The following is a 12,794-nucleotide window of genomic DNA, read 5'->3' as shown; positions in this document are numbered from 1 at the left end:
GGCTTATATACCTAACCCCCCTTTTTTATTGTAGGTTGTAAAATAGACAGATATAAAACCAATCACATCCACTAATGAGTCAACACATATGCCCCCTCCTTGGAACTGGAGGGGCCCTCTCATCCTAAAAAAAAAGAAAAGCTAATTAATATCGTTCTAGGTTATGAAGTCCTTCCTTTATGTATGGGCCCAACAGAATTATGTATAAACGTTAGTCGACAAACTTGGGCTTTCGTCCTGACTCCAGAAAAAGATTTTCAGACACTACTTAGATTATTTACTGCCCTTTCTTTGTCAGTAAACCATGTTTATACTACTGAAACTTTAGGGAAAGAATTAGGGAAAAAACAAAAAACAACATGCCAAGGGTTTACTAATAAGAACTTTAAATATATTCCTGATCATTGGGACAAATGTCAGGCCAAATCAGCAAAATTAATGTTTATAGCTAATCATACAATTGTCAGTTGGGGAACCCATAGTATGTGGTTATTGAACTGCTCAGATGATATTAACAATACTATGTATGATTATATCACTCAAGTAACATGGAAGGTTACTAATACTACAATAGAACATTACCATGACAGAGGACTTCTTGGCTAGCTTGACGATGAAATGGCCCCCACCTCGTCCTCAAATCATCTTTGATAAACAGATTGGGCCTAAACAACGGGACATCTGAAAACTTGCTGCAAACACCGAAGAACTTGGGACTTAGACCAGACATTCCACAGAGACCAATCATAGCTATAGCAATTATTTCTTTCACTATAATCGATCATATTTTATACAAGCCTATGTTCCATTTCCTTTTGTTATAGCTATAGGAAACTTACAATTCAATAAGACTATACGTTTTGTAACTTGCATAAATTGCAGGTTATATACTTGTCTTAACTCCTCTATTTCCTTAAGATATGATTCTCTTTTAATTCTTTGATCTCGACGTAGTCTATGGTTACCAATAAATCTCCAACCGCCCTGGGAAGAAGGTCCCATGGCTGGACTTGCTTCCCGGTTGCTTACTAAATTGCTCTAGCGATGTAAACGATTCATTAGATGGCTGATTTTTGGCATTATAGGATTAATAACTATTTGCACCATTGCTGTCATCACTAGCGTTACTTTACAAACCTCAATTCAAACACATAATTTTATCCAAAATTGGACTAAAAAAGCTTATAATATGTGGGCCACTCAGTCTCAAATAGATGAAGATATTTCAAAAGAAATACAGGAACTGAAAACAGCCATCGAATGGGTTGGAGATCAATTAACAGATGTACAAAAACAGGTGATGCTAAAATGTGACTGGAATTCTACTCAATTTTGTGTTACTCCTGTTCATTTTAATAATAGTACCTACAACTGGGAACAAATCAAGTTTCATTTACAAAACATACATGATAATGCCTCTCTGAATGTACAATTATTACAAAAAGAAATATGTAAAACCTTTTCTAATAATCTGCTCTCTTCCACTAGTATGAGAACTTTAGCTATACAATTGGCTAATCAATTATCTGGGCTAGACCCACCTAGATGGTTTCAAAGCCTTACTCATAGCATTGGGTCTAGAACTATAATTTTGGTGATTGTCTTAACAATTATATTTGTTGTCTACTGTTGCCTTCATGCAAAGATTGTCAAAACTAAACAAACTCTGATGGTCAGAACTCTTCTTACAAATATTATAAATAAATAAGGGGGAATTGTCAGGGAATGTTTGACGGGAGGATTCCTACGTGCTGTCTCTCATGAGTCCTTTGTCCCTCTTCAAGCGGAACAGCACGCTGCTCCCAGGGACTGGGGTCATTATGTGAGGCAAGCATGAGTCTCCTTTAGTAAACATTCTCCTTAGGACAAAACAGCTTAATCTCCTTCCCCTTTCTTGAGATATGGATTGTCTCCTGACCTTGTGGTAACAGTTGCTGTACATTTGGTTTTCTGATCTCTATCATTCCCGAAAGAAGTTTCTTGTACTGCAGCCTATATATACTCATAGAAAAATCATTAAAGCACCTTTGCTCCATCAGAGCTTAGGTCCCCGGGTCTTTTTTGTCTCTCTCTCTCTCTTTCACTTTCTTATCGTCGACTCCGCACCACAAGGTTCCGGTCCATTAAAGGACCCCAACAACCACCCACCCCTCCACCCCCCCCTGCAGGAGCGGCCTCAAGCCCCAGGTTCACAGGAAAGGACAAACCCTGTAGGATTTCACTCACATGAAGTCCCTAGAGGGGTCAACCCCCTGGAAACAAAGTAACTTTGTACATAAACACAGTAAAAATGGTAAACTCTGTGTGTGTGTGTATGCGCGAGTGTGCAGTCGTGTCCGACTCTAAGACTCCACGGACTGTAGCCCGCCAAGCTCCTCTGTCCATGGGATTTTCCAGGCAAGAGTACTGGAGTGGGTTGCCATTTCCTACTTCCAGAGGGATCTTCCCAATCCAGTGATCAAACCTGCATCTCTAAATTTATGTGTATTTTGCCACAATTAAAAAAAAAAAGACCCAGGCCCTGACCCATGCCCTGCTTCCAGAGGATTCTAAAACGAGGAGGAGCTGGTGACCGACATCACGGGGCACTGAGCTCCCTGAGACACCAGTGGCCGGGTCATGATTTTAGCCAATAGGCCCCAGCGGCCTCCGTGTGGGGGGACGGGGACAATGACCTGCTGGACGAGCCTAGGCCATCGAGGTCCTCTGTCCCCAAGGGGAGAGACCAGAGAGTTCACGTGAGCTACCACCACTTCCGGGAAGCCGCCAGGGTCCACGATCAGGCCAGAGCTGGGTCAGAGAGAGGCTCTGCCTCTTGGCTTCATGCGGCCGGTGCCCCTCACTCTACCTGGGGCTGCACTGGGCTCGCACCTCTGGCTGGGCAGACCGGAAGCCAGTCTGTGGCTGCCAGCCAGAGGATGTAGACTCAAGTGTCGACCAACCCTCATCCCACCCTACTCATCACAGCACCACTAGGATAGGTGACGGAGCCCTGAGGGCCTGACTCTTGAAAACCCTGGCCAGAGACCCCCAGAGCCTCGGGCCTTCCGGGCAGCCTGACCTCAGCTCCTGAGGCCTCTCCCTGTCCCTTTCTGGGGTCTCCAGAATCCTGCTGGACCATAGAGACGGCCCCTCCACCCGGTGCCCACCCCACAAACTGACCAAGCAGTCAATGCCCAGACCTGCCAAGGCCTCCCTGCCCAGAACCTTCCAACTGTCCTACGACGGTGATGCCAAGGTTCTTTAGCCCTGGGAGCAGCTCCAGTCCACCCCCCCAACTCAGACTCACCCCTCCTTCCTGCTGAGTGAGCCAGAGTCTACTGGTTCCCCGGGCCCCGGGACCCTTCCTCCCCCATCTGGAGGTCTGCCAACCCACTGTCAACCCTTCAGCTTCTCCCAGGCTGGGCAAGGTCATCTGTGGGGCAGGTCGGCAATGCCTCCTGCCTGCAGAACAGACCAGCAAGCCCAGGAACTGAGGGGAGCTGAACGGCCTCAAGCCCAGACTGTGGCCGGCCTGTGAGCATGCTGGGCAGAGCACCTCAGCAACGGATGTCCCTGCCCAGGGCCCTGTGCTTCAAGCCCCAGCCTGCCCTGCAGAACCCGTCTGGATTCCTTCCCTGGTGACTGGAAAGCGGGCTCCAGAGAATGGCAGGCTGAGAGCAAATCCCTGCTTGGCCCCTTCACAGCTGGGGTCCTCTCTGACCCTCAGTATCCTCCTCGGTGAGTGGGGAGGTAACGGAGCCAATCCCACAGGGTGAGAGAGAGGATGCCTGGAGACTGCCGGCTCCAGAACCATGTGCTGCTCACACCTGGGCTGAGGGTCCAGGGGGGCTGGGGCGCTGGGATGGCTGCCCACAGGGCCACTCACCTGAGGCCTGGTGCTGGGAGACCCGGGAGGTCTCACGCCCCTGGCCGGGGGTCGCCTTCTCTTCGACTCCACTTTCAGTCCCACTCAGGATGCCTGAAGCGAAAGGAAAAGTGAAAGTCGCTCTGTCCGACTCTTTGTGACCCCGCGGACCGTACAGTCCACGTCCCAGGCCTTGGCTTCCCTGGTGGCTCAGCTGGTCAAGAATCCGCCTGCAGTGCGAGAGACTGGGATCCATCCCTGGCTTGGAAAGATCCCCTGGAGGAGGGCATGGCAACCCACTCCAGCACTCTTGCCTGGAGAATCCCCGTGGACAGAGGAGCCTGGCGGGCTGCAGTCTGTGGGGCTGCAGAGTCGGACACGACTGAGCGACTAAGCCCAGCACAGACAGGATGCTTGAGCCACGAGAAGGGGCATCGTGAGGACTGTGAGCCCGTGAAGAAATGTCCAAGGAAAGGTCCCCTTGGTTTGAGGGTGCAGTCTCCCCTCGGGGGCCTTCTGGAGGCCTTCCTCCCATCCACGCCCCTCGCACACCCTCCAGCCTGCCTGTACCTGCCCTTGCACCCACCCTCCCTCTTGTTTCCACCAGGCTGTCTCCATCTCCTGGATGAGTCAACGCTTCGTGCTTAAACCCAGCTCGAATGCAGCCCCGGGAGGGCTCTATCTCCACTCAGCTTCCCAGGCTCCGAGACTCTCTAGGGCTGAAGGGCACACTGCCCCAGCCTCCCAGGGGCCGCCAGCCCAGGCGGGGCCGCCCAGTGCCCTGCACGGCCTGGCCTGCGGCAGCCCAACCTCATCGCTCTCTCCCTTCTCCCTGCCTGTCCCTCTCCGCGGAGAGCCGCCCCACTGACCTGGGTAGGCCGGGGCTGGAGGGGGGTTTGGCGGCTTTCGGGCCTTCCTCTGGGGCGCTGGCGTGGGGGCTTTGTAGAGGTGTGAGGCGCTGGAGGGTGTCGAGGTGCCCAGCGAGGCACAGCTCGCCTGCCGCTGGGCCTGGGCCCGGATCTTGTCCCGCAGCTGCTCCAGTCGGGGGTTGCTCTCTCTCGGCTGCCGCGGGGGCCTCGGCACCTGGGGGGCCCTCTCGGTCCAAGTCCTGTGGGGTGGGGTGCACGACTCGTGGCCCCCCGACGAGCCGGAGAGGCGGCCCGATGACACGGAGCTGTCCCCATCCTTGGCCTCCTCGTCGGCCAACCACATGGGGACGCTGCAGGCCTGCCTCCGGCGGCCGGGCTCCTCAGTGTAGTCAGACCAGGCTGTGGGGGGAGATCCCCTCAGGGCGCCTGCCTGCCGGGGGGGCTCGGGCCACCTCACGGCCTCCATGGCATCATCTTCGGCTGCCAGTGGACAGAGCCTGCCTTCCCTTGGGGGAGAGAGGCAGACACAACCTGTCAGGTGCAGAGACACGGTGGTGCTGAGCAAAATGTCTCACATGCACCCCCCGCACACACCCCCAGCACCCTCCCGCTCCCTGTTTTCCTGTCTCAGACCGAGAAGGGGATGAAAGGTGAAAGTGAAGTCACTCAGTCATGTCCAACTGTCTGCGACCCCGTGGACTGTAGCCTACCAGGCTCCTCTATCCATGGGATTTTCCAGGCAAGAGTACTGGAGTGGGGTGCCATTCTTCCCAACCCTGGGATCGAACCCAGCTCTCCCACATTGCGGGCAGACACTTAACCATCTAAGCCACCAGGGGCTCGATCTCTGGAGAAAGGGATGAGGGGACAGTAAAATGCAGCCCCCTCTGTGGGGGGCAGGGCAGTGATGCTCTCTCTCGGATCCCAGCCACACCCCTTTCAGGTTGGCACCACCATCAGCCCAATTTACAGACTCAGGGAGAGGCACACAGAAGCACCCTGGCCCATGACCTCGCTCCCCACACCACCGCGGCCGCCCTCCAGGGAAGGCGTGGCCACCTCCCTGACGGCACCTCAACATCCACGAGCCGGCATGCGCACCTAAGTCGGCACAAACACGGCCGGACTTGGTGCTGGCCCTCCGGAACGCCGGTCCCCCCCGGGGCCCCGAGGGAGACGGGGCACTGCCTCTGGCTCTCTTTAGGGTGGGGCTGGATCACGTCCCCCTGGCAGGCGGGCAGCAGCACCATGACTGAGGCGGACATGGCAGCAGGGCCGGGAGCGAAGGCGGAGCTGCTGAGCCTCCGTCACCGCCTGCCCTGGGGCCAGATGGTGCTTTCACGGGGCAGCCCCGGGCCCACAGCCCCACGCTCGGCCGCCCAGCATCCTCCCCAGCTTAAGGTGAGCTGGCCGCTGCCTGGCTCCCTGGGCTGGCCTGTCCCGGGCCCCTGGCCCATGCTGGAAACTCTCAGGACGGTCATGGAAACAGGGTGGGCACAGTGGGCTCCCAGGCCCTGGACTGACAAAAGCCTGGGGCAGGGGGCTTCCCGATGCACTGACCCTCAGTGGAGGGTGAGAATTCCGGGCGACCTCATGACAGCATAATAACCCCGTGTCACGCAGCAACAGAGAGCGGGCCTGCATCCCCTGCTGGGAACCCAGGCGGCACGCCCACCCCAGTCCTCCTAGGGTGCCAGGGCCAGCGGCTGCAGCACGTGGTGAGCTGGCCTGGGCTGGGGTCAGGCTCGGCCTGGGCCAGAGCAGGGACGACGTGAGGGGCTGGGGCCAGGCGTGGGCTCCGCTGCATGCAGGTGTCGGGCTCAAGGGTCAGCTCCGGGTTGGGGTCAGCCTGAGGGTCCGGGCACAGGAGAGGAGCCAGCCCGGGGCACGTCGCCAGCAGCTGGGCGAGGGGCTAAGAGCCCCGGCCCTGACACTTTGGCTTCTGGGAACTGGTCCAGGGAAGCGGGCCTGGTATCCCGCTCTCCGGCACAGGCTCAGCGCACCCCTTTGACCATAGAAATGGTTGCTGCGGAGGCCTGAGCGTCCCCACCTGGCCACCTCCAGCGGTCTTCCCGTCACCTGCTCGACGAGTCTGGTGGGGCGGCACAGTGGGAAGGACGCGGGCTCTGCGGTCTGCTGGCCCTGGGCTCGGCATGGTCCCCCAGGAGGAGAGCTGGTTCAAAGCCAGCTCCGCCCTAGCCGGCAGGTAACCTCGGGCGACCGGAGACCCCACCCCCGCCCCTGGGTATTGTGAGCTCTGGTGAGTTCACCCCCAAAGCAGGGCCCTGCAGAGCGGCCAGCACTCACCAGCAGTCCGTCTGGGAATGGCTGAGGGGCTTCGATATTTATCAGCGTTAGCAATAGCCCTGAAGGCACTCCTTCCAGAATGGTCCCTAAGAAAGTGGGGAGGTCTGCATCCAAAGACCCCCAGGCCCCCTAATTCCAGGCAGGCATGGAGAATGGAGAGCTGTCCTAGAGGTTCCTTCTAAGGGACCCGCCCTGGAGAACCAGGGACACCTGGAGACGCTGCTGTCTGGGCAGGACGCGGGGCGGGGCTCTGGTCACCGGGACACAGCCCCAGGTTGCACTGCCAGTCGGCGCGGGAGTGGCCCGGGACGGACCCCGCCTGGTGCCCCTGCTCTGCCCCAACTTAACCTCCCCTGCCATTGCACTGGGTTGGGGCGGGTACAGAGCCGCCCGGACCCCAGATCCAGCCTCCAGCCCTGGGGCCCTCAAAGCACACTGGTGGCCCAGAAAGATGGCATCCCTCTGCAGTCAGGTTCCCCAGTCGGCAGCCCCGTGGGGTCAGCTCTGGCCCGTGCCCCTGGCCCGGAGTCCCGCCCTGCCCAGGCTGGCCCGCTCCACTGGGGACTTTGCCTGGTGAAGCTGAAATAGATTCAGGATGCTTGCAAGTGGCTGGGGCCCCGGGACCCTGACCCAGGTCTGCACAGGACAGCAGGCCCTTCCAGGAGGGCGGCAGGACGCGGTGGGTCGTGGCACGGTGCCCAGCACGCAGGAGGGGCGGCAGGTCTTAGGACGTGGCTGCAAGTTCGGGTGGCGGGGGGACATCATCAGGAATGACCATCGTGTCCCCCACAGAGCCCCTAAAGCCTGGACAGCTGAGAGGACCCCCAGACAGCTCCACCTCCTTCATTCCCAAAGAGCCCCCTCCCCCTGGCAAATCCCCCTGCGACCTTGGCGAGAATGAAAGCCAGGCCCCCTTCGCTCTGGCTGCAGGATCACACACCCGAGCAGAGGCCTGACCCCATTGCTGAACGACTTCCCTTCACCAGGCACTCAGTCTTCCCCATTAATTGGGGTCCTTGGGGCAGGGGGCATCCTCCCAGTGTCCTCCGGGCTCCCAGCCCCCTCTGAAGGACAGAGAGAAAGGGTCATCCTAAGGGGAAGTGGCAGGAGCCCCAACACGATAAGTTTCTCCTAACAGATGAGCCTGGTGACCCCTTGTTCCCACCAGCAGGGACTAAGCTGCCCCCAGTGGTCAGCGGAGACCGACTTCTCCAGGAAGAAGCTGGGTCATAAACATGGTGGGGCAATCACTTCAAACCCTCCGTGTGCGTACTACATGCATGTGCGTGCTCAGTCATGTCCAACTCTGTGCGACCCCACGGACTGTAGTGCGCCAGGCTCCTCCGTCCCTGGGATTCTCCAGGCGGTAACACTGGAGTGGGTTGCCATTTCCTTCCCCAGGGGAATCTTCTCGACCCAGGGATCGAACCTCCTGCATCTCCTGCTTTGCAGGCAGATTCTTTATCTCTCGAGCCACCAGGGCTACTGGCAATAAAAGCACAATCCTAGCCACGAATGTGGGGTGAACTGGGAATCAAACCCAGTGGCCTCTGTCACCCTGTGAGCTGTGACAAGCCCGGAGCAGGTTCCCTCTCCTCCTGCCCACCCAGCTGCAGAGCCCCTTCCAGACACAGCCGCTCACTGGGGAAGACAGGCCACTCCCTGCCCAGGGACACCTGCTCCGGTCACCCCCGCACGCCACATCGCTCGTCCCTATGGGGGCAGCCAGCAGGCTCCATGCTGGGCTGCAGCTGGATGGCCGTGAGTGGTGGTGTCAGCTCCCCCTGGGGTCGCGTTCTGTGCGGCTCCAAGAAGGCCGCTGGGCAGAGGTGGTGGTGGGGGGCGGAAAGCTGGCCTCCCCCCCAGACGTGCCCTGCAGCATCTCAGCTGAGCCCCTCCGTCCGTGTGGGGCCCCGCAGCCCGCCCTCCTGACCCCTCCCCGGCTCCTGCCGGCCTGATGCACTCTCTGAGAAGATCCCCTCCCCTCCCTGGGAGTGGGGGCCCCCTGTCTGTCTGCTTCCCCTCCCCCAGGTCAGGGATGACTAGGGGATGGGGGTGGCCTGAATGCAGATGCTCATGGCTGCTGGAGCCCCCAGCTCGGCCGGGCCCCGTGTGCAGGTGTGGGGGTCCCATTTCAGCTGTCCCGCTGAGGGTCCTGTGGGAGGAGCCCCGCTCTGGTGGCTCAGAGAGGCTCAGCAGCAGTCTCGTGTCCTGGCCCCGGCAGGACCGGAAGCCGGGCAGGAGTCTCTATGACTGGCCACTTCCCCGGAGCTGGGAGAGACAGCACCCACGGGTCCCCAGGGCCACACTGGGTCTGATCAGAACTGGGTGGGCTCACAAGGGATGGGGTTCTCGGCTGGGAGGGGCTGGTGCAAAGCGCAAGCCCATCGGCCCCGGGTCCCCTTGCCCAGCTCCTGGTGGGTGCGGTGGTAGGGTCCTGACTCCAGACTTGCCAGGTACCCACTGGTGACCTCAGGCAGGGCATTCAGTCTGCTCATCAGCAAAGTGGGCACAACAGCAGCTTCATTCAGTGGGGCTCTCATGAGTGTCAGAAGACAGCTGGTACTCAGCGCCCGCCCCCCAGGCCGGGCACCGGCTGAGAAGGGAGAGCCAGACGCTCTGTCCGCACTCGGCCCAGCCCAGGCCCCCTGCCGTGCCCGCCCCTCCTGAAGCCAGGCCAGAAAGCGGTGCCGCGCCCGAGCAGCTGGTTCCGTCCCTCGCGGCCACCAGGGGCTGTCCCTGGCTGGGGGTCACCGGAACCACCCCCCACTGCCCCCGCAGCCCCTGTAGCTGGCGCTGTCTCCTGGAAGCCGGCCTGACTCTGCTCTAAACAGCCGCGCTGTTTACTGGCCCCGCTGCGGCCCCAGGACCGCCCGCCCGAGCAAGCCCGAGCAGGCTGCGGCCCTCGGTCCACCACACCCACACCCCGGGGCCCCGGGCAGAGACCACAGAGGAGGCGCAGCCGCAACGGTGGACACGGCCCTGCACGTCTCCATGGCACCTGCCGGCCGCCGGCCCAGCCCTGGGACGAGGGGCCCGAGAGTCTCCAAAGGAGCCGGCCGGGGGGGTTGAGGGCCGGGGGGCCGGGAGGCTGCAGGAGGCCGGCCCGAGGCTGAGCCAGGCCCGGGCCCATCGGGACGTGGGGCCCATCGGGACGTGACCTGCAGACAGCTTGCCCTGAGGCTCAGAGACACATGCGTCCCCTCGGCCAACCGCCATACACCCGGACACACAGCACACACACAGACACACAACACACACCACACACAGACACACAACTCACATACAGACACACAACAGACACACCTCACATACAGACACACAACACACAGACACACAACACACACCTCACACACAGACATACAACACACACCACACACAGACACACACCACACACAGACACACACCTCACATACAGACACACCACACACAGACACACACCTCACATACAGACACACAACACACAGACATACAACACATACCACACACACACAACACACACAGACACACACCTCACACACAGACACAGCACACACCTCACATACAGACACACCTCACATAGACACACAACACATGCCTCACATACAGACACACAACACACAGACACACAACACACACCTCACACACAGACATACAACACACAGACACACAACACATACCTCACACAGACACACAACCACACGTCACAGACACACAACACACAGACACACAACACACATCTCACACACAGACATACAACACACACCACACACAGACACACATCACACACACCACACAGACACACACCTCAGATACAGACAACACACACAGATACCCCACACAGACACACACCTCAGATACAGACAACACACACAGATACACACCACACACAGACACACACCACACATGTCACATACAGACACACACAGACACACAACACACACCACACACAGACACACACCTCACACACAGACACACAACACACCCCACACACAGACACACACCTCACACACAGACACACAACACACCCCACACACAGACACACACCTCACATACAGACACACAACACACACACCTCACACACAGACACACAACACACACCTCACATACAGACACACACAGACACACAACACACACCTCACACACAGACACACAACACACACAGACACACACCTCACACACAGACACACAACACACCCCACACACAGACACACACCTCACACAGACACACACCTCACACACAGACACACAACACACCCCACACACAGACACACACCTCACACACAGACACACACCTCACATACAGACACACAACACACACACCTCACACACAGACACACAACACACACCTCACATACAGACACACAACACACATGTCACATACAGACACACACAGACACACAACACACACCTCACACACAGACACACAACACACACAGACACACACCTCACACACAGACACACAACACACAACACACACAGACACACACCTCACACACAGACACACAACACACATACAGACACACACACACGTCACATACAGACACACAACACACACCTCAGACATACAACACACATCACACACAGACACACACCACACCCCCATGACACACAGGCCCAGCGTGTCCCCCGGGTGAGCTGGCGCTGTCACCGTGCCCACGGTCACACAGCCCAGAGACCTGCCCTGGGCACCACCTCCCTCCGAGACCAGGAGCGCCCAGCGACCCCGGACAGGAGGCCGTGCACGTGACTCGCCCAGCCTGGCCCGGCCCCCAGGAAGCCCTCAGTCCTCAGCAGGGGCCGCAGGCACGAAGACCCCTCCTGGGGAGCAGGGCGGAGGAGGGGAGCTGGCCTGCACTCGGCCCAGCCTGGGAAGAAGGGCCTGGGAAGTCTGGGCGGGGCCCAGGCGGAGCCCCCAAGGACTCACCCGCTGGAAGGCTGGGAGGGCCGTGGCCCAGAAGCGGGCGGCAAGCGGAGCGCGGGGGCCAGGGCACCCAGGCCTCTGGGCCTGCGGGAGGCCGGGCGCCAGGCTGGGAGGGAAGCCGCCCTGATGTTGCCAGAGAAACCCTGGCGTCTGCCTGATACTGGGACTCCTCCTCCAGGCGCAGAGCCTGGGGACCCGGGCCAGGCGCCAGGGGCCTCACCTGGGCCAGCGCCCCGCCTGGGCAGAGGCAGGCAGGCCTGCAGGACAGCCTCCCCACTGCCCGGAACTGCCCGAGTCCCGCCTCCGCGGTCGCGGGGCCCATCCAGCCCGCTGTCTCCCTCCTCCCTAGAGCCCCCACCCCCTACGCGGGGCTCTGGGAGCAGCGGCCCTGGAGGTGGACGGGCCTCATCCCTTCTGACTCAGGATGCCAGGTGTGGGTCCCTGGGCAGTTCATGCCTCCAGAACAGCCCTCCAAGCCTGGAGACCAAGTGGGCGGGGGCAGGGGGTGGCGGGGAGGGGAGGTCCCAACAGAGCACACTCACGGCCTTGGGGTCACCGTGGCAGCCCCGCCGGAATGGCGGGAGGTAGTGGGGGGTGTTGGGCACCTGTACCAGATGGATCCATGCGCGGATGGGTCTTGGGGTCTGGGTGGCTGGGCTGGGATCTGATGATTTCCTGTGGCCCTTATGCTGGTTTTACAACTAGGGGCCCTGGTCAGTGGAGGGGAAGGTGTGTCCATTCCCCTATCCACACCCTGTCCAGCTCCAGTGGAGGGCCTGTGGGGTCAGGATGGTGCCCAAGGGTCCTGGGGGCTGCCGGATAAACGTCCAAGTGTCCCCTGCCGACAACTGAGCTGGCTGTGGGGCAG

The 12,794-nt window shown here is 59.1% G+C and overlaps 1 protein-coding gene across 1 annotated transcript in view; it reads right to left on the bottom strand.

Annotated features, from left to right (window-relative positions):
- Nucleotides 1-12,358, bottom strand: part of CCDC187 (coiled-coil domain containing 187) — a 61,834-nt gene extending 49,476 nt beyond the window's left edge. The window contains exons 1-3 of the mRNA XM_043916374.1: nucleotides 11,930-12,358; nucleotides 4,717-5,247; nucleotides 3,869-3,961 (exon numbers count right to left, since the gene is read on the bottom strand). Coding sequence (XP_043772309.1) covers nucleotides 3,869-3,961; nucleotides 4,717-5,247; nucleotides 11,930-12,248 — 943 coding nt within the window. The 5' untranslated portion in view covers nucleotides 12,249-12,358. The remainder of the gene's footprint in view (nucleotides 1-3,868; nucleotides 3,962-4,716; nucleotides 5,248-11,929) is intronic.
- Between the last annotated feature and the right edge of the window lie 436 nt (nucleotides 12,359-12,794).

This window comes from Cervus elaphus, chromosome 11 (genome assembly GCF_910594005.1).
Source record: "Cervus elaphus chromosome 11, mCerEla1.1, whole genome shotgun sequence".
Taxonomy (NCBI): domain Eukaryota; kingdom Metazoa; phylum Chordata; class Mammalia; order Artiodactyla; family Cervidae; genus Cervus; species Cervus elaphus.
This window is presented reverse-complemented; position numbering and strand designations above follow the sequence as displayed.